The 22,198-nt window shown below is 42.8% G+C and overlaps 1 protein-coding gene across 1 annotated transcript in view; it reads right to left on the bottom strand.

Moving 5' to 3' along the window:
• Positions 1–22,198, bottom strand: part of LOC126235185 (uncharacterized) — a 357,154-nt gene that overhangs the window by 92,281 nt on the left and 242,675 nt on the right. The window contains exon 3 of the mRNA XM_049943915.1: positions 15,340–15,482. Coding sequence (XP_049799872.1) covers positions 15,340–15,482 — 143 coding nt within the window. The remainder of the gene's footprint in view (positions 1–15,339; positions 15,483–22,198) is intronic.

The raw sequence follows: 22,198 nt of genomic DNA on the forward strand, positions 1-22,198 counted from the left end.
CACGTGCTGCAAAACGCCACTGTTTCCTGCGCACGTACCCCGACATTAGTATGGGATATGACCACCGCGCACACGTACACAGGCCGCACAACGGGTTGGATTACTCTGGATCAGGTGGTCGAGCAGCTGCTGGGGTAGAGCCTCCCATTCTTGCACCAGTGCCTGTCGGAGCTCCATAAGTGTCGCAGGGGTTTGAAGACGTGCAGCGATACGTCGACCGAGAGCATCCCAGACGTGCTCGATGGGGTTTACGTTTGGAGAACAGGCAGGCCACTCCATTCGCCTGATATCTTCTGTTTCCAGGTACTCCTCCACAATGGCAGCTCGGTGGGGCCGTACGTTATCATCCATCAGCAGGAAGGTGGGACCCACTGCACCCCTGAAAAGGCGGACATACTGGTGCAAAATGACGTCCCAGTACACTTGACCTGTTACAGTTCCTCTGTCAAAGACATGCATGGGTTTACGTGCACCAATAATAATCCCACCCCACACCATCAAACCTCGGCCTCCATACAGGTCCCTTTCAAGGACAATAAGGGGTTGGTATCTGGTTCCTGGTTCACGCCAGATGAAAACCCGGCGAGAATCACTTTTCAGACTATACCTGGATTCGTCCGTGACCATAACCTGGGACCATGTACACAGGCTCTCCTGTGACCAGGGGTCAGTGGAATGCTCCTTGCAGGTCTCTGGGCGAATAAGCCATGTCTGTTCAGTCGTCTGTAGACTGTGTGTCTGGTGACAACTGTTCCAGTGGCTGTGGTGAGGTCAGGTTTCCTGTCTGCTGGATTTGTTGCCATAATCTTGAAATCACACTTTGTGGCAGACAGAGGGCCCGTGCTACGACCTGCTGTGTTTGACCAGCCCCCAGTCGCTCTCGTATTCTACCCCTCATAACGTCATGAATATTTCTTTGAGCCATTTTCAACACACAGTCACCAGTAGCCCGTCTGAAAACGTCTGCACACTTACACGCTGCACCGTACTCTAACATGCACCAACACACCTCTGCGTATGTGGACTGCTGCCAGCGCCACCATGCGATGACCGCAGGTCAAATGCACCGCATGGTCATGCCCCGAGGTGATTTAAACCCGCAAACTGCCCACCAGAGCGTTGTTTCGCCGTGTATCAGCATTATCCTTATTGTATGAGCTTGAGTGTAATTCCCATCATGACGCGCGGCCAACTGTGTAGTTTTAACGTCCTAACGTAAACTGTTCAGAAGTTATGACGATTTTATTTCATATAGTTCAATAATTGTCACCCTCTGCCTACTACTCGGTTGTGCAATACTTAAGGACAAAAGTAACTTTTGCAAGATGTGTCACTCCCAACTAACATTGCTCGATGAAACTTGGACCATACAGAAAAACAACTGCTACACTATAGTACGGAAGATTGTTGACAGAAATATGCAATAGGACGAACAGGAGTGACACTGTTATTCAAAGTAAATAATTACACTAAAGTCACCACGATTCATTATGGTCCCCTAGACATTACAAAAGGCGGGACGTGGTCCTGAATAAGGTGTGTGATCATGACGGACGGAAATGCATTCTCTGCAACGCGCTCCCATGCTGGCCAGAAGGTGGGTAAGGAATTCTTGTGGTAGTGCGTTTCATCCCTCCAACAATGCGTCTGACAATTGCCGGGTGGTCATTGATACATGTGAACGTGCAGCAATAAGTCTCCATATCCCATTCCACATTTGTTCGGTAGGATTTAAGTAAGGCGAACGGGCAGGCTAGTCCATTCGCCGAATATCCTATTGAACCAAGACGCCTTCCACCTCCACAGTTCGATGCGGCCGCACTCGTCATCCACAAAAGTGACGTAGGGGCCGTATGTACCTCTAAAAAGACGCACATGGAAAAGCAGTCCAGTGTAAAACTAACGTTGACTGGTGAGTTTTGCAGCCCAGTATGTCCAATAAACATCACGAGACAGCTACTTTCGTCGTTATGTTTTGCCTCTCACCGAGGCAGCTGACATTCGTTTGTGCGGATTCGAGCCACCCAGGGATAACTGGATCTTTTTTTATTCACACGAAGTAATGAGTGCCATCAACTAGGGATCTAAATTTGATTCCATATTTCTAATTTCCAGAAGGATTGTGACATCGTTCATCACAAGCGTCCTCTAATGAAATTGTGTGCCTCTGGAGTATAGTCTATATCAAGCGACTGGATTCGTGATTTCACAGTTCGTAGTTTTTGACAAGTCATCTAGTGAAATCGAAGTGATATGTGGCTTTCCTAAAGGAGCATTACAGGGCTTCTGTTCTTAACCTATATGCATTATTTAGGAGGCATTCTGAGCAACGATCTTAGTTTGGTTGGAGATGATGCTCTCATTTAACCTTAAGCAAACTCATCAGAATACTAAAAAGATACACAAATTATTTAGACAAGATATTTGTGTGATCTGGAAATTGGCAGTTGATCCTCAACAATAAAAAGTGTGAGGTTCTCCAAGAGAGTACTAAATACATTCTTTTAAATTTCGGTTACACTGTAAGTAATACAAATTAAAATTTTGATTCAGCACAATACCTTAGGTTTACAATTATGTAGATAACATTGTGGGAAAGGTGAAACAAAGACTACGTTTTGTTGGTGGAACCCATAGAAGAGGCAAAACAAATCTTCTACAGAGACTTCCTATACTGTCCTTGTCATTCTCTTCCCAAACAGTGCTGGGTGTTATTGGATTCTTATCAGGCAGAACTGACAGAGTAAGTACAAAAATTTCAGAGAACGTCAACTCGTTTTGTATTATTATGAAATAGAGGAAAGAGTGTTGCGGATATGATAAGCGAGTTCGGATGGGAATCATTAAGCGTAAAGTTCTTTTGGATGCATCTAAATCTCTTCAAGGAATTCCAATCAGCAACTTCCTACTCCGAATGCCAAAATGCTTTCTTGATTCTCACGTACATGGGGAGAAATGGGTATCGCTATAAAATAAGAAAAATCAGAACACGCAAGGCTAGATTTATGTGTTCATTTTTCCCACACACTATTCTTGAGCGAAACGATAGAGAAATTGAAAGTGGTTCTGCTATCATATGCCAAGCACTTAAGTATGAATTTACGAGTAACCATAAAGATGTAGATGTGCTTTTCACCGCCAGTTTTTCACCTGCAGCGGGAACAAATGTGGTGGCATGAATTCCAAGCCACCAGATACACGCCAGTGTCCTGGCTTAAACTTTAAACCTCTTGCCAGTGTCTGAGGGGAACTCTAAGCTCTTTATATAAGTGATGAGGATTTCCAAAACTCCTTATATTCTTTATAAAACTGGTGAGGATTCCAAAACTCCAACGCCCATCGCTCCGCGATTTCAGCATATTCAGATAAACGCAGTCATGCTTCATCATAAAAAAAGGCTAGCAGTTGTGGATCAACCTTTCCGCCGTGCACAGATTTCAGTATGTAGTTGCAGCAGCGACATCAGACAAGACTACCTGAATGGGTCAGTCGATGCACTACTATTACGTTGCAAGGTGTGGATTTGAGTTTGTGCCCAGGTCAGTGACAGATGCCGCTAACATACCGCTGTGAAATGCTAAATATTGAAACAAATTTCTCGCATTTCTTCCTTAGATCCGTCATAAGTCGTCTAGTTAGTTTCCCGGTTGGAACGAATACGCCACTTGTCAAATTGTCCGCGCAACCCACCGGAGTATCATACGGTTCTCAGAAGTGGCTTTCTGGGGTACTGGAAACCGCGCAACGCCGGGAACCGTTTCCATCGCGCGTGTAATACCCTCTAGTACAGATCGCGGAAGTAACTGTGCTAAGTGTATTAGGCAATGAAACACATGAATTAACACACGTAGCGTTCTCATCTCTGGACGAAAAAGCATATCTACTAGCAACTTTGAGAAACCTCGTCCTAAAGACGAACAGAGAATGTTAGATACATCGTTAGTTCAGAATAGAGGACAATACCACATCTAAATTTAAAGATGTCTTCTTTTCAGGAAATAACACATTCTCTTAAAATGAGAAACACTGTACTTCATACGTAGCAGCTGTCTATACTGAAGCACTCCCGCTGGAGTAAACAAGTGGTATAATAATAATAATAGTAATAATAATAATTTCGTTTGGTTCAGCAGCCTGGTGCAAGTGTTTCAAATTGGACACAACTTCGGCGATTTGTGTGTCCCTGACATACCACAATAATCCTCCCTGGGAAAGATGATACGCAGTTTAACTTGAAATCCGAATCACGCGTCGTTACTGGCGATTCTTCAAGTCAGTTAGAGGAAAAGGTTAGGTTAAAAGTAGACAAAAAAATGTCGGTGGTTTGACCGGGAATCGATTCCGCAGTTGCTAAGTTTGCCAGCACGCGTTTTACCACTGGAGCAGACCCGACGACCGAGGAGTGAGGATTTATGATTATAAGAGGTGACAGGAGGCAGGCTTCCCCACAGCTTCTTGTTTCAACCAACGTGGCTTACTGCGTCTCGCTGTACTCCTCAACCTCCCCTCTGCTGCCAGTTGGTTGTAATATCTGTCAAACATTACCCTTTATTCTCTCTTTGGCCTAGTACCTGGAATAAATAATGTCCTCATGTGTTGATGTGCAGATCTACTGTTATTCCAGAATGAATATACTAGAAATTTGAAACATTTGAGTAACAGTGGCTACTACCTCAAAGCACCATTTTATTACTTTTTTTATTTGAATTACTAGTGCCTTTCGCATGAAAACACCGATGTTATTGCATAACAAGGCCTCTAGGTGTATACCTGGGTACTTCTACTAATGTAGCAGTCATTTACAGGGTTCAAGGTAATAGTCAGCGCGAAGATCATTCTACGTAATCGTACGAGACGTGTGTTTCTTTCCATAGCGACCATGTTGAGGAAATCATAGACAGGGAAAGCAAACACATCTAAAGTTATTGCAGCACGAATTTCTGTTTGTAGTACCGCTTTTATGACTGGTTTAGAAATGAAACCGCTGGGGCAGTATGTACTTTTGACACAAATTTATTATATTTTAGGTTCATTTTTGCTTGTTACTTAGAATTACAATTTTTTTCGGTATTATGAGGTAATGGTACTTTCGAGATGTGGGACTGAGTGCGAAATTGCTTTCAAACATATCACATGAAATGACTGGCGATTGAAAACCGAGAAAACCTTATGTCCCAGTGGTCTCAAAGTGAAAACGCGTCCTTAAAACAATTGATTATTTACTTTTTTTGTAATTTCTACTTGTATTCGTTGTTTACTATGATAGTAAAGATTAATTTTGTGAAAAATTTTAAAATAATATTTTTTTCGTATTGGTGGGACTCAAAGGGTTAAGAGAAACAACCATATCAGAAAGCTCCAACTAAGTAGAACTGTTCCTGTGCCTTTAAAGTTGTGAGATTTTTGATGTTACTCATAGGGGAGACTCCTGAGGACGGAGGAGAAACAAAGAAAAGGAAGGTTAAAACTTGAAATTCCGTCAACGACTTGGAGAACGATGGAAGAACAGATGCAATCAAAACAATTCTGCTGTGTATTAATATTCGCTGAATTAATTAGTGATGCGTATCCAGAACTTAATGAAAACTCGGAGCTGGATCAACTTCTTTTTGTATCTTACGCAAATCTAAGGAACCCAGAAGTACAATAAAACCATATTCTATGGCTACAGGCTTTTTAGGGCACTGGTAGCACATTACTAGGACGGTAGCAGGCGTAGAAAAAAAGGATTTAAGGTTACGATTAGTGTAATCATCTTAGGCTTAACAAGGACGATGGTGGTATAATCGGTGATTTATAAAAAGGAGATGGAGCGAGGACGGTAAATCGCAGAATCCCCAAATCAATATGGTCAGTACGGGAATTGAACTCTGATCTTCACGAGAGTTATTATTTCACACTCAGAATAATTATTGCGTTTGGACCCCATTTCGCCGACTAGTGTCTTTAACCTATTCCAGTGACCCTCCTGCGGAAAGTGTACCTAAAGTTTAACGTGTCGACCCTGACGAATATTCATATAATCGAGAGGTGAAGATAGTTAGAAGGCAGATTGAAATATTCCGTGGCACGATAGGGATTCGAATCCGCGACCTTCCGTTTTCCAGACAAGCGCTTTGCCACCAAATCACCAGGACAGACATTTCACTGCTAATATAAGTTCCCAGTCGAAGGATCATATGCCGGTGGTTACTAAAGCTACCGATAATTTGTAGTTAAAGTAACAAACAAAGTGAATAAATTGTTGGACTGAAAGAGTATGAAAAATGTACAGATAGTGAGTGACTATCTAAAGCTCGGAACTGGATATGCTTTTAACGTCTGTCTACCTTCTCGCAGAAAGGAGACGTCGAAGATGTTACCTTACCGGCCAGCATTTCGACATTGATGAATGCCTATCGAACACGCTATCGGCCACCACCCCGAGTCCAGTTCATTCGTCAGGGCAGCTACATCATCAACGTTTTGTGGACGGGTAACTTATTTGCGAAGGAGATAGTAGACACGAAGAAGGGAAAGGATGTATTGCATACCATCATAAATCACTGTTGGTCATTTACTAACTTGTTGGATTTCAGCTTACTAGAATATCTAACGATGTGAATGATTTATTTATACTTATTTTTGCATTTAGAACTCTTGGAACTCCCGACATCCAATAAGCGTCATGGAAGTTTATAAAGCTTTTTAATTTTTATTTATGTAGATTGTAGTGTCCTCATATTAGCGTCTACTTTTATGCGATCAGGATGGCTGGACCTTGGAAACACGCCTTGCATGTTATGAATTTCTATCCGAGTAACCGTAAACACTAGCATATACGCAACAAATTTAGAGATGTTCGTTAACTCTTCAGCTTCCATCTGTCCTGAAAATAATGTTACGGTAATGCGTCATTAAAGTGTCAGAGCGACATCAGTTCTTAAAGAAAATGTAACAGAGAATTTGCGTATTCGTGACACATACTGCATTTTGTTAGATGGTTCCATTTAATAGTTCAGACGACTCTTATTGAAGTAAGCATACAACGATGACACGTTAATTTTGGCGTGGAGCTGTGGAGCACATAAAACATAGATGATAAAACACATAAAATTAATAAATATTGTTATTCATTCCTTTAAAACGAGATACTTTGACTAACAAATATATGAGTCGAGCTATTTTCTTGTGATTCGCCGCCAGTTTAAACAGGGAGACCTTTCGGTGAATCTTTCTCTGGAGGATTTTTGATGTTACTGGAGATTCCGTACTACAGAAACTCATTTGTGGCGAGGCATTCATAATGCAGCAGCAGCCAGGGAGTAATTTAGCGGTTAGCTTTTGTTTTTTAATTGGGGACTGTTTCCATTTCGTGGAGCGGCAACTTCATTTCTTAGTTGGCTGCTCATCTAGGGTGGCTGGAATTTTCAGTAAAAGAGGACGAGGGATGTGTGCAGAGACAATGAAGGGAGAAACAGAAGATTCGCAGGACACAGAATTGAGCGACATGTTAGCTCCGTGTAGCACCCGCCGCCTAAACTGGTGAATAAGTAGGCACTAGCCGAATACTGCATGCTACACCTTGTCGGTCACTCGCAAGCTTCTTCGTTTCCGACGAGCAGCACTAAGCTGCGACATCTAGAGGCGGCACTGAAGTATCTGACGTTTGGAACCCAAACTGAGTAAAATCTTCAACACCGGTTCCATGCTGTTGTCTCGTATAATGAACATAAAGCTGTCATCGACTTGAAAGTACTTTAACAGACAAGGTTTTTCTGGAAGCGGTATACTCTTGCCTCCTACGATCTTTGAACTGATTTAACTAGCTATTACAGGGATATTTACACTTTAACTCAGAACGACGTCATAACTTGTCATTCATGAAACCAACGAGTCATGTCCAGAGGTGAACGAAGCGACACGTGACAGAAAAAAATCTAGTCCTCAACCCCGGACCTTGTGATTTGTAGTCACACATCACTTAGCAACCAAGACACACAATGAAGCAGTCGTCAACCGAAGATTGGTTTTAATAGTACACTGGAGGTGGTCGTTCCCTGTTTCCCTCTGGACTTTGAACAGACATTCCCAGCCATTTATCGAAGAACCTATAGTGTAACAACACTGAACCAGGTTGCAATTTGAGGTTTTTCCACTTAGAAATTATTATCAAAAGTAAAAGAAGCGACAAGTGACAGGCGAAAACAACTTCTTTATTACTAAGCGGCTATCCTGGAACTCGGAACTCTAAGCGGCGACAGCTAACTTGTAATGGCTTCCAGGGTAACAAAAATTAGATTTTCAATATATCGCATGGTTATTGACCGAAAATAAAATTTTTAAATGCTATCGTAAGGAAAATATTGAGAAGCGTAATCATATTTTAAATATTTAACACAATAACACAAGTATTACAGTTGGAAGCTGCGTATGTATCTTGAGGCAGACTAGCTGACCCGCAAATACCCGGACTTAATTCATCCAGTATTTTAGAATGAGAGCAATCGTTAAGAAACTTTTTCTTGTTCGCAACCACCACCAAACAATGAAGTAAAGCAAAGTATATCACATAATACATTTTCGCTGTCTATGCAGTAAAATCCAGCATCAGACACGACGTTTTAATTTATTGCTTCTTTACCAATGACTCCATTCGCAACAAAATTTGTAGACAGTATCCACATATACCACTGTATGTACCTGCCAAATTATTTCATTTTATGACACATAATTCTGAAGATTTGACGTTATAGACATTTAGATCTGTGAAAAACCAGTTTGTGCTTCAAATGGCGCGCAGTATAACTTCAGCATCAGACGTCTTTTAAATTGGTACTACTTTACTACTAACTCTATTCGCAGTACACTTTGCAGATAGTTTCTGTATATATCACTGAATGTACCTGCACAATTATATCATACTACGACACACAGTTCAGGGGATATGGCGTCGTAAACATTGAGATGAGTAGAAAGCTTGATATTGCTTAAAATGAAGCTCAAATTACCTAGACTGTTTTCATCCAGTGTTTCATAATGAGAGGACTTAGTAACTTTCAACAAACTTTAAGCATGATTTCAAAACTTTCCTAAACTTTTCCTCGCTTCTTGGTTAACATCAAATATTTAAATCAAAAGTTTGACGCTGCTTTATACATGGAAGTTCGATTCTGTAAAAAATCAGGGTTTACTAGGTACTAAGATCAAAAACTCGGACGCCTCCAATTGCAATCCGACACTTTGCCACGTAGACATTTAGCAACCGAAGATAAAAAACTTGACGCGACAGAAATCATCCAACAGGCAGCCAACATTGTGTGGGATCCCTGTATCCTCGATGAAGACCAACAGTTCAATGCGATATTACCTCTCAACTGCCGGCCGGGGTGGCCGAGCGGTTCTAGGCGCTTCAGTCTGGAACCTCGCGACCGCTACGGTAGCAGGTTCGAATCCTGCCTCGGGCATGGGTATGTGTGATGTCCTTAGGTTAGTTAGGTTTAAGTAGTTCTGAGTTCTAGGGGACTGATGACCTCTGAAGTTAAGTCCCATAGTGCTCAGAGCCATTTCAACCATTTCAACCTCTCAACTTTACTAGAACACGTTTTTCAATATATCCGAGATACTATGCATTATTTCAGGTTGTTCAGCATAAACATGACAAAACCGAACTGTCTCTTTAATGTTTAAATTTAGATCCCGTACCGCGATAGAAGGGAACAATGTAATAAGACACCTAGGAATGTCGAATGAATATAGAGATGAATATAAATTCCCAGGAATACAAGACTAACATAATCAATAGTATGAAAGCACATTTCAAACATCCCTTTGCAAAAGAAAGCGGAGGTGAAGAAGAAGAAGAAAAACAAGAAAAAGAAGGTGTGCACTGAATATACTTGTCGAAAACTGTGGATCGCTTACAACGATGACACAACAAGACGAGATCGAAAGAAATGGAAAAGAAAGGTATTTACAATCGTGCCGGACTGTCTTTAAAATCCATTTTAAAGAGTTATTTAAAAAAGGAAAACATTTCGTTGTAGAATAAATTATTTTTAAAGATCTTGTTACCAAAATTTACTTTCTGCTCTTATCGTACAATACAGTCATTGACAAGAATCTGGTACCCTGATAATTACGACAAGACGGTTCTAGACGAAATTAAAATGTAATAACATTAACATAAAATTCCGAGCTCTCCATTACGCAGTAAGTACAGGCACACTACGTCATATGGCCTACAAATTTTTCGAATGACTTCGAATGTTGATTCCCGTTGTTAGAAGTTAATCGGAATGGCTTAGTCTTTACTTCGAAGTTGAATGTCGTAAGTTGTTTTCATGTGCATTCACCGCCATTTTCAATACCTGTGGTAGGTTCACTCGTCTTACTGTACCACTATCATGAGATATACTTCAAAATGGTTCAAATGGCTCTGAGCACTATGGGACTCAACATCTTAGGTCATAAGTCCCCTAGAACTTAGAACTACTTAAACCTAACTAACCTAAGGACATCACACACACCCATGCCCGAGGCAGGATTCGAACCTGCGACCGCAGCAGTCCCGCGGTTCCGGACTGCAGCGCCAGAACCGCTAGACCACCGCGGCCGGCAGATATACTTCGATGAGAGCTTGTCCAGTGCGACGTGTTAATGTTTTAGTCGTTTTAGTGCTCATCAATCCGAAGACTGATTTGATGTATCTCACCACTGTAATCTATCCCGCGCAAGTCTCTTCATCTGTGCGTAACTACCGCAGCCTACATCAGTTTGAACCCGCTTACTGTAGTCAAACCGTGGTCTCCCTCGACATATTGTACCCGTCACACAACTCTGTTACCCCACTGACTAATCCTTGGCGCCTCTGTGCGTGTCATATCAACCGATCCCTTCTCTTACTCAAGTTGTGTCATAAACATTTTTTATACGATCTATCCACTGATATTCAGCTCATTTTCAGAAACTTCTGTTAGTTTCTTTTCCAAATGGTTCGAAGTCTAGATTTAACTTCCGCGCGAAGCTAGACGCCATACAGCCGTGCAGGGTAGCCGAGCGGTCTCAGGCGCCATGTACGGGTCCGCGCGGCTCCCCCCGTCGGAGGTTCGAGTCCTCCCTCGGGCATGGGTGTGTGTGTTGTCCTTAGCGTAAGTTAGATTAAGTAGTGTGTAAGCTTAGGGACCGATGACCTCAGAGGCCTTACCACAAATTTCCAAATTTTCCTAGACGCCATACAAATACCTTCAGAAAATACTTCCTAACACTGAGATTTATTTTCGATGCCAACAAACTTCTCTTTCCCATAAACTTTTTTGTTGCTACTACCAGCCTGAATTTTATATCCTCTCTGTTTAGATAGTCCTTAGTATCTTTTACCGGCCAACTAACAAAACTCATCTACTATTTTTAGAGCTAATTTCCCAATATAATTCGCTCAGCATTGCCACATGAAAGTGGACTACATATTCCATTACCCTTGTTTACTGTTATTTATATTAATCTTTACCTACATCTACATCTATCTTCGCAAACCACCTTGTGGTATGTGACGGAGGATACTTTGTGTACCATTTCCCCCATTTCTGTTCCAGTCGCGAATAGTTCGCGTGGATAACGGTTGCCGTTCAGCATCCATGTGGGCTCCAATCTAATTTTATTTTCATTGCCTTTTCGCGAGACATACATAAAAGGAAGCAATATAACCTGGCGGAAAAAATCACTATATCAAGAAGGAGTTATGCGACATAAAACGAATGTTGGTAGGCGTGTTTCTACATTTGAGAGATAATGTCTATTCAGATTTCATCGTAGTAGCATAAGAGTGGCACCAGTAGCGCCACTATGAGGATACAAATCAGGTTTGCTTTAACTACACGCTGTAACGGTCGTGAGCTTTAGTTACCTTTGAGACTGTACATGGTGAGATGATTTAGTCAAGAATGCCCTTAAGGGCCGCGCGGGATTAGCTGAGCGGTCTCGCCGGCACGGTAGCTCAGCGTGTTCGATCAGAGGGTTTAGCTAGCCTCTGTAATAAAAAAACTGAGTGAACGGATCAACGAACAACCAGAACGGGTGTCATCGGACGTCCGCCACGAACAAATTCAACGAACAATGTAGAACAAAATGAGACTTTTTTTTAAAAAAAAGAAACGGTCTAAGGCGCTGCAGTCATGGACTGTGCGGCTGGTCCCGGCGGAGGTTCGAGTCCTCCCTCGGGCATGGGCGTGTGCGTTTGTCCTTAGGATAATTTAGGTAAAGTAATGTGTAAGCTTAGGGACTGATGACCTTAGCAGTTCAGCCCCATAAGTTTTCACACACATTTGAACTTTTTTTTTTTTTGCGCTTAAGGCGACAAAGACGCCATTATCAACACGTGAGTTTGAATGGGGTCGTGTAATAAAACTACTAGAAGCTGGATGCTCCTTCTGCGATATTGCAGAAACAACTGGCAGGATTGTAGCCACTGGCAGCAGTGGTCACGAGAACGTACGGCCGCAAGAACCCCGGGCTCCGGAGAGCCACGTGCACAGAGGGAAGAGCATAATGTTCGACGTATGGCTCTTGCGCATCGTACAGCATCTGCAGCAGCAAGCGAGCAGCATTTGGCACCACAGCGACACAACAAACCTGTTGCAAATCGGTAATTTCAAGGATAGCTCCGAACCAGATGCCTTACAGCACGCCTTCAACTGAACCCAAACAACCGCCATTTGCGTTTTCAAGCGAGAACTCACTGGAGAGCAGGGTGGAGGTCTGTTGTGTTTTCTGATGAAAGCTGATTCTGCCTCGGTGCCAGTGACGGCAGCGTGTTAGTTAGACGGAGACCAACCTGTCTGCGTGCTAGACACACTGGATCTACAACTGACCTTATTGTTTAGGGAGCGATTTATTATGACGGTAGGAGCACTTTCGTGGTTACCTTACGTGTGCGTGACTGCAAAGTTGTACGTCAATCTGGTGATTCTGCCTGTTGTGCTGCGATTTATGCACAGTATTTCAGGGGTGTTTTCCAACAGAATAACGCTCGTCCACCTACCGCCGTTGTATCCCAACATGCTCTACAGGGTGTCAAGATGTTGACAGGGTGTCAAGATGTTGACAGGGTGTCAAGATGTTGCCTTGGCCTGCTCAGTCACCACTCTGTGTCCCAGTGTCCCATCGAGCATAGTGGGACATCATCGGACTGCAACTCCAGCGTCATCCACAACCAGTATTAACCATCGCTGTATTGAATGGCCAAGTGTAACAGGCGTGGAATTCCATCCCACAAACTGACATCTGGCACCTGTACAACACAATGCATGCACCTTTGCAAGTTTTTATTGAACCTTCTGGCGGTTACGCCGGTTATTAATGTACCAGCAAGACAAATTTGCAATAGATTATCTCGCACTTACATTAACCTGTGATCTTGCGACGACAATCACTCGCGCATATTACCTAGAGAAATGTATTCCTGAAATTACATTATTCTTCATTAATCATTTTTTGGTGTTCCGATTTTATTTCCGCCAGTGTATCTGCAGGCTCTTCTAGCTACGTACGCAGTCGGAACTTCAACAATAAGCCACACCTTGATACAGAATGCCTCTCTCGCAGAGTCGGCCACTGGAGTTGGTTGATCATCTCTGTGACGCGTTCGTGCTTACTAAATGATCTTCTCTGTTTCCTTTATCAACAATATCTTGATGGAATCCCATACCAACGGTCGGAATTCAGGTATGAGTAGAACGAGTGTTTCGTAACCTGCTTCATTTATTGGTGGACTAAATTTCCGGAGGATTCTACCAATGAATCTCAGTCTAGGATCTTCATCACTTACGATTAGTTTTATGTGGTCGTTCCATTTTATATCGGTTCGTACGCATATTCCTTGGTATTTTGTGAAAATAACTGCTTGCTGTGATCGTTCTGCAATTGTGTAATCATGCAATAAAAGATCTTTCTGCCTGTGCATTCGCAACACTATACATTTGTTTATGTCTATGGTCAACTACCACTCCCTGCACGAAGCGCCGATCCTCTGCCGGTCATCCTGCATTTCGCTACAACTTTCTAGTGTCGTGACTTCTCTGTATACAACAGCATCGTCCGCGAAAAGCCTCACGTTATCTGTTAGGTTAAATAAAACGAAAAGTAGTGGGGATATAACACTATCCTGGGGCACGTCCGAATTTACTTCTACGTCTGAAGACTCCTCTTCATTCAGAATGACACGCTAGAAACTCTTCAGTCCTGTCACACAGTTGGTCTTATATTCCGTACGCTTCATTAGGCGCCAATCTGGAACTGTATATCATACCTTTCAAAAGTTAAGGAATGCTGCATCTTGCAGGGTACCTGTATCTACCGCTTTCTAGTTTCGTGGGCGAACAGAGCGAGATGGATTGGATCTCACCATCGTTGTTCTCGGAACCCAAGTTGGTTCCTACACAGAAGATTTTCGGCTCCCAAAGACGTCACAACAAACGAGCGTAAACTATGTTCCAAAATCCTACTACTGACCGACATCAGAGTTATGGGGCTATACCTTTGTGAGACTGTTCGACTACTTCTTGAAAACGGGAATGACCTATGGTTTTTCCGATCATCAGGAAAATTTAGCTACTCTCTGCTGCTACGAGAGGGGAAAGTTCTTCCGCATAGGCTATGTACAATCGTATTGGTATCCCGTCAGTTCCAATGGTCTTCCCTCTGTTGAGCGATTTCAGTTGCTTTTCGATATCAGCGGTTTTGAAACTTCCTGGCAGATTAAAACTGTTTGGCGGACCGAAACTCGATCTCGGGACCTTCGGCTTTCGCGGGCAAGTGCTCTACCGACTGAGCAACCCAAGCAGGACTCACGACTCAACCGTTTTGTCGTTCTTGTGACGCTTTAAAAAAGCACTGCAGTGCGATCTTCCTCTGCGAAACAGTTTTAGAAAAAGACGTTTAGTATTCCAGCATTTTCTGTTTCGTACTCTGTTTCACTGCCATTATGGTCACAGAGTGGCTGGAAAGAACGCTTGAGTAGTTTACTGACTTAACATATGACCAAAGCTTCTTAGGACCTTCTGTCAGGTCGGTAGTCAGAATTTTACTTTAGAATTCATTGAACCTCTTTCGAGACACTGTATTAATAGTGATTTCGAATCACCCCGAGTTTAACGTCTTCTTCGGGAGGAAGGACCACCAAAAAGAGTGTTCTGACCACGAAGCACAGTAATCTGGATATTTGTCTCACAATGTATTCTACTAACGGAAATCTCTCGAGATTCCTAGCTCGGAGTCAAACGTCCCCGTGTAAAAAGGTGACCGGGAGCGTAGCCTGCTTAAAGACGAGGCAGCGCAGTGTTGGCTGGATAGTGGGTACGTCACCTGGGGCGGCAGGCTGCAGGCGCCGCTGCCGGCGGCCACAAGACGCACGGTCGCCACAGCCCACGGCGGCGGCGGCACGTCCACCTCCGCGTCGCCTACGCCGTCTTCCATGGCGGTCACCGTCACAACGACTTCGGTATTGCCTGTAACCAAACATTAGTCATCACAACAGGCACACTGCCACCACAGGTTAACAGCTACCTGCACAATTGCTTAGACACACACGACGACCACTGGTTTACTTTTGTACTCGTATATCGAATTATAAGGAAACTGCATCGTTAAATACAAGTGTCATACCTCATGGGAGTGAAAACAGTGAGTGAACAACCTATAAGGGTGGAATACACACAAGAAGCCCACGATTTTACTCATGCTGGTTTAGTACGATACAGTTCTCAAGTATTGACAAGAAGTCGAAGTTCAAAATTTTACAAACATGTTGAATACCATACGAGAGCGCCAGCCGCCTAAAAGCGGCGTTAGGGCAACCGGCTAAGTCACCAAAGTACTTGTTTTGTTCGTACTGCCTTGAATTCTCGACCTCTATTTATTTATATTCCTCAAATTATAAACCAAACTTTCACACAAAGTGTAGTATTGTTCAGAGATAGCGATGCCACACCGAAGTCGACAACGCAAATCGATAATACAAACATTACCCAGGTCTTACTGCAATCCCCAAAGACGTATCGGAGGCGCTCGTGAAGACCACGCCTCCCTTCTCAGCACTGCAGCGCCATCATACTGAGGTCAATATAGAGCAGAGCATGGAACAGCTCTGCCCAGTTTGTGGTTCCAGCTTCAGCTGTCAACATCATCCAGTAGGACGGAGTTAGGCGAAGTCTATTTGAACGTTTTACTTCAAGAGACTATTTGTGATTGCATGCATCGAGTGATGCTTTCATAGTCAGTGACAGTTGTAAGTATTCTACGCTCTCCTGTGGCAAAGAACTGTCGCCAGAATCTACAAAGCAGTCGCGAACAATTGTGGGCCGCTGGCATGACGCATTGCCACCCATAAAAATTCCATTGTTGTTTAGAAACATTGAGTCCACGAATGGCTGTAAATCGTCTCCAAGTAGCCGAACATAACATTTCCAGTCAAAAATCGGTTTTGTTGGACAAGAGGACCCTGTCCGTTCTATGTAAACACAGCCGATGGAATTGTGGTACCACCACCAACTTACACAGTGCCTTGTTGACAACTTGAGTCAGCTCTTACTGACTGAAGTCAGAATTTATGTGACCAGACCATGGTTTTCCAGTCGTCTATGGCCCAACCGATATGGTCAAGAGCCCAGGAAAGGCGATGCAGGCGATGTTTTGTTAGCAAAGGCACTCGCGTCGGTCTTTTGCTGCCACGGCCCACTAACGCCAAATTTCTAAATTCTTTCATGATCTGTATAGTTTTCTTCCTGTGTAGGCTGTCGTACTCTTGCTTAAAATCAATGTACAACTGAAGTAGTTGCGTGTCATACTCATAAAACTTCTCTAGCACTTGTCTTAATAAAAATATCTGATCCATCGTGGATATGTACCTCCTAAATCCAGCCTGATAGTCCTCCAATATTCCTTTTATCATCCCTTCAAGTCTGGAGGCTGAAATTTTACTAAGTATCTTATATGTTACGTCCAAGAGAGTAATTCCGCGATATTTACTACATTCTGACTTTTCGCCTTTTTTATGTAACGGGCAGATAATTCCCATGTTCCAATCGTTAGGCATTACCTCATTTAACCATATTTCCTTTTACAATTCCTGGACTGCATCCTCCATTTTCTTTCCCCCATATTTTAATAATTCGGCCTCTATGCCATCTCCTGCTGCTTGATTATTTTTAGGCTCTTGATAGCACTCTTCACTTCATCTAGCTCTGGTACTACTTCCTCTTCCTGATCCTCTACATCTGATTCCTGTTCAGAGTCATGTTTCCTTTCATTCTCAATCACGGTTCCTTCTTCTTCAACCCCTTCTTTCCAATTCGGTAAAATACTCTTGTCACCTTTCTAGGACTTTGCTTTTATCTCCAATTAGATTTCCGTCCTTACCCTTATAGAAAACTGCTCGTGGTTGGAAACCTTTCTTCAAATCTCTTGTTCTTTCATAGAACCTTCTGATCTCTTTATTGTCTCCCATTTCGTCCAGCTATCCTTCTCCTTTCGTGCTGCCTCTTCTTTACCCTACAAAGCTTATCCGCTTTTTTCCTCTTATCTCTGTGTTCTCCTGCCACTAACCTCGTGTTCCTTTGCAACATTCTCCGTCTCGCTTCATTTCTCTCTTGTATTACCGTTAAGCATTCCTCGTCGACCAACTTAACCACCGTTTTGCGTTGTACTTTCCCCAGTATCTCTTCTGCAGCTACGCTAATGGCAGTTTTAACGACTCCCATTTAGTTTCCACATTATCTTCATTCCCTGTGTTTCTCCCTGTTTCCAACATCTCTTCTAATTTCTTTCTATATTCTTCCTGTGTTTCCTTCGTTTGGAGTCTTTGTATCTTGTGTTTCATTCTAATCTTCTGCCTATTGTAATGTGCCAATGTGCCGTCTAGTGAATTCCAGGCACAGTCAAGGCGCAACGGTAGAGAAAGTGGACGCTTATGCCAACTGTGGGCCAGAATCGAAGGCAAAGCGGAAGTGCTCCCGCCTGGTCGCAGCTAATTTAAAGAACGCTATGCGGGAGACAGCGTCTGGCTTGTGCTGCACTCTGACAACGAAATAACAAAAGAATTAAACTAAATAATATTGTTATGTGTAGTAAAAATATAAATGTAACATTACTTTAATATATGAAAATGACTGTAATTGAATATTGTAATGCTATGGTATGTTTAATTGTAAATAGAGAACTTGGCGTAATGTAAAATAATGTTGAGGTGTGGGGGGAATCTCCGAGAATGAGAACAGTGTACAGAGTGGCGCGTAATATTGGCGGGAGAAGTAAGTTGGTGTAGCTCTGAGGCAGAACGAATGTTAAGTGGCGTAAAAGTGACTGCCGGTGTGTGCTGCGGTAACGTTGCTAACAGATCATTTAGAAGTGAGCTGAAAACAGATATGGACTTCGTTTATCGTATAGCTACAAGCTAAATGGACACTAAGACTCATAAGACGCGGTATTTCGATGGAGATGGGCTGTGAGCTCAAAATAGTACGGTTTCCCACTCTGAGGTACATGACACTGCATGGTGCAATGCTGTGTTAATTGCGACGAGTTGATTGTGCCAACGGCGAGGTGTGAAGTAACCAGTAGCCGCATCCAACAGCGTATTGTGATCTCAATAACTGATGAAGTCCATTAGTGAGCTCACTTCGGTAGCAACGAAATAGAAGTTATCTTACAAGAGTATTATTATGAACAGTGGTTGTTATACCGACCCCATTACCAGTACGTTTATTTTTGTGAATCAGTTTGTGTAATAGTCAAACAAAGTTCTCTACAGTGTGTAAAGTTTGGGGGCAATAATAATATTGTGGTTTAAATTGCATTCCCCGAGTGTAAGCAATTATTTAAACGAAATAGCTCATTATTATCCCATATCCAGTGATTTCTATGTGCTGCAACATCAGTGAAAAGTTATGGTGAATGAGTATCGGAATAGCTATATTACAAGAGAAAATAGTCGGAATTAACGCCGAAATTGCCAGCAGACGTCACTTCATGCAACGGATGGAAGATACCAGGTACTGTGCCACCTTAATTACTATTCAGCTCGTTGTGATGGCTTTTCAATACATTGCCATAGTCAAAAATTACTCGGTGCCGTCCGAGCAACGTGACTCTCAATTAGTGTTTTCAGTAACTATATTGACAAGCAGATCTATATTGTTCTTTAATTAAGCGTTCAAGGAAATTGCTGCCACCACAGTACACATTGTGCCTTCAGCACAATGCAAGCTGAATAACATTAAATTCAGTAATTACAATTTGTGTAGTTTACATTAACCTAAAACAAGCTAACGTGTTTATCATATGTGTTTATGTATTGTGAAACGGTTTCAGGCTGTGGTATTGTTGTAAATGAATAATGTCCTCCGGCTAGGCAATATAAAACATACAGAATTAAGTGCTCCATGTTCAGTCTCTTCAAAGAGATTATCAGTGCTACTAATTATAGACGTAAAAATAAGTTTTTTATGCGCCATTATCATTATTTATTCCAAAAATTCCGTGTAATAGTTGGATCACCATAGGTTGTCTATTCAAACCTATTACACGCGAGAGCCGCTTTCCGGAAGTCCGATGCCACATGGTCTAATAATAATACAGTAAATTCGGTTAGTGGTATCGCACTATACCTAATTCCATCTGCCCCTCTGCAGCTTCTAACTTTCATAATATCTGATGCATGCCTTTTGTCTATGAGTACGTGATCTATTTGGTTTCTTGTGTTTCCATCTGGTGATACCCATGTACACTTCTTAATATCTTTCCTTGGGTGGTAAGTGCTTTTTATTATCATGTTCTTCCCTCTGGCGAAGACTATCAGTCTGAGCCCATTATCATTACTGTCATTGTGGAGGCTTTCATTTCCTATTATACTTCTATATACCTCTTCTTTCCCTATTGTTGCATTTAGGTCTCCAAGTATTATTTTCACATCGTGCCTTTGAATTTTACCAATTTCTTCTTCCAATTTGGCATTAAATATATCCTCTGCATCTTTGTCTGCCTCCTCCGTAGGGTCACAGATATTCACTATTGTAACGTTAAAAAATTTTGCTCTTATCCTTAGAGTACACATTCTGTCACTTATTGCCGTAAAACCAATTACATTAGCCTTCATAGACCTATGTACAAGGAAACCAGTGCCATAAAGGCCTGTATCTCCACCGCTATACATCATTAAATGTTCCCCCGACGCTATTGTTCCTTGCCCTTTCCATCCAGTTTCATGTAGTGCTGCTATTTTCACTTGATACTTAGGCCTACATAATTTATTCCCAATTTCTTGTAGCTTGCCAGGCCTCTTGAGTGTCCTCACATTCCGGGTGGCTATCCGAATATCCATGTTCCTTTTCTTTAACCGTTTTTCTCGCCGGGTCGTCAACAGGCAATCCTTTCCGTACCGGGGCATGTGTATAGTATCCGCAACAACACTTTTTTTCCAGGGTGGGTTTGTTAGCCTTACGCCCAACCTCCGACTTGGAGGACCTGGACTTTTTAGGGTTTATTCCCCAAGGAGGGTTGGCCTCTCTACGCCTATAGAGCCCCCCCCCCCCCTGCCCTAGGTTGTGGAACACACTTTGTCTCTCTCCTCCATCGAGACCAATTCGGCTTGGATGACCCGGCCAGTAGCTACGCTACGGCCGGCACAGCTCTCGACTTCTTCAGAGGGTGCAAACCCTCCCGCCGGGCACTGAAGGTGCCTACTATAAGGTGGTGTCCCTTGGGAGGGAAAAAAACTAAATACATGACGAAAAACTCGAACGCAGTACTGGAAGCTTGTAGTGTGTCGCCTTATTTGGCTGCACTAAAGCCGGTGCTCAGCAGCCTGCGCTCTCGTATGGGTTCAACAGGCTCGTAAAGCTTTGAACCTTGATTCCTCGACAACACTTGAGAAGCGCCGTGTACCAGAGCACCATTGTTTACGTCTAATTATGACTCTTCTGGTGAAAGCTTTCTTGTTAGAATTAAGAACTGCGTGGAAATACTGGGAAACACGCAACCGCTAGGCATGAGGCCGTGTTCACAAAGCGCGCCGGCGGCGTACAAGGCGTTTCATATTTCCGGAACGAGCAGCGGCGAGGACAGACTAGGGGAGCCGCCTTTGCACTTCTGTATAAAATCTCTTAGAAGTCTCCCGTCTTTTTAATTGTAGTTATTATTCTGCCTTCGGCCACTCTACTCCTTTCACAAATACCTTTGGAATGACGTGGATACATCGTTACTGTTTTAATTTTTTTCCTAAGAAAAAAATTATCTGACTGTTTTGATATTTCAGACTAAAATATACATTGCGCATAGTCTCCTGCGATAAAACAGCAATACGAAGGGGCAGTTTTGGCCTCAGACATCAGTATGACATACAGTCATGTAGTAAAAGCAGCCTGATTGTGTGCACCGACACCTTCAGTATCAAATATGTTGATAAAGCTTTCTTCAAGTGGTTATCTACAGCCGATAAATATTTGGAAAAAATGATTTTCTGCGCCGACAGTTGTCCAGAAATCACAGGAATAACGTGGGCATTTTCAGTTAAAAATTTCAACTGTGATCTGAGGCTTTCCCGGCGTATGCGCCGTTTGATGGGTTCTCTGGTGTCCAGCGGGATACGATCGTCGAATACCCGTGATATTTCGGCATATAACCGTTCCGCCGTCATCAGGTGGTACTCATGCAACGATGTGTCCAATTTCAGCCGTCCGCTGTGGCCGAGCGGTTCTAGGCGCTTCAGTCCGGAACCGCACTGCTGCTACGGTCGCAGGTTCGAATCCAGCCTCGGGCATGGAAGTGTGTCATGTACTTAGGTTAATTAGGTTTAAGTAGTTCTAGTATTTATCCCTCGCGGGTCCAGGTGCGATACCATAAAATTAGAGGAAATGTACCATGAAATGCGAGGAATGAGGTCAGTTGGGGGTTCCCACATACTCAATCCCGAGAAAAGCTTAAAAATTATGCTCTGGCTGCATTCACTTTTAACCCACCCCCTCCCCCTGTAAACTACATGGGTTTTCGTAACACATACTTCAACAAAGGCGACATAAGTATTACATAGAGGCGCCATATCGAAGCACGTAAAAACCTACGTATCCCAATCCATAACTGTGTTATCACACATGCACTCGAATATAGAATTACGGTTAGTTCTCACAAGCATGTTATTCCTTAAATATTAAGCAAAAGAATCAGACTTAAG

The sequence above is a fragment of the Schistocerca nitens genome, chromosome 2 (assembly GCF_023898315.1).
Source record: "Schistocerca nitens isolate TAMUIC-IGC-003100 chromosome 2, iqSchNite1.1, whole genome shotgun sequence".
NCBI lineage: Eukaryota > Metazoa > Arthropoda > Insecta > Orthoptera > Acrididae > Schistocerca > Schistocerca nitens.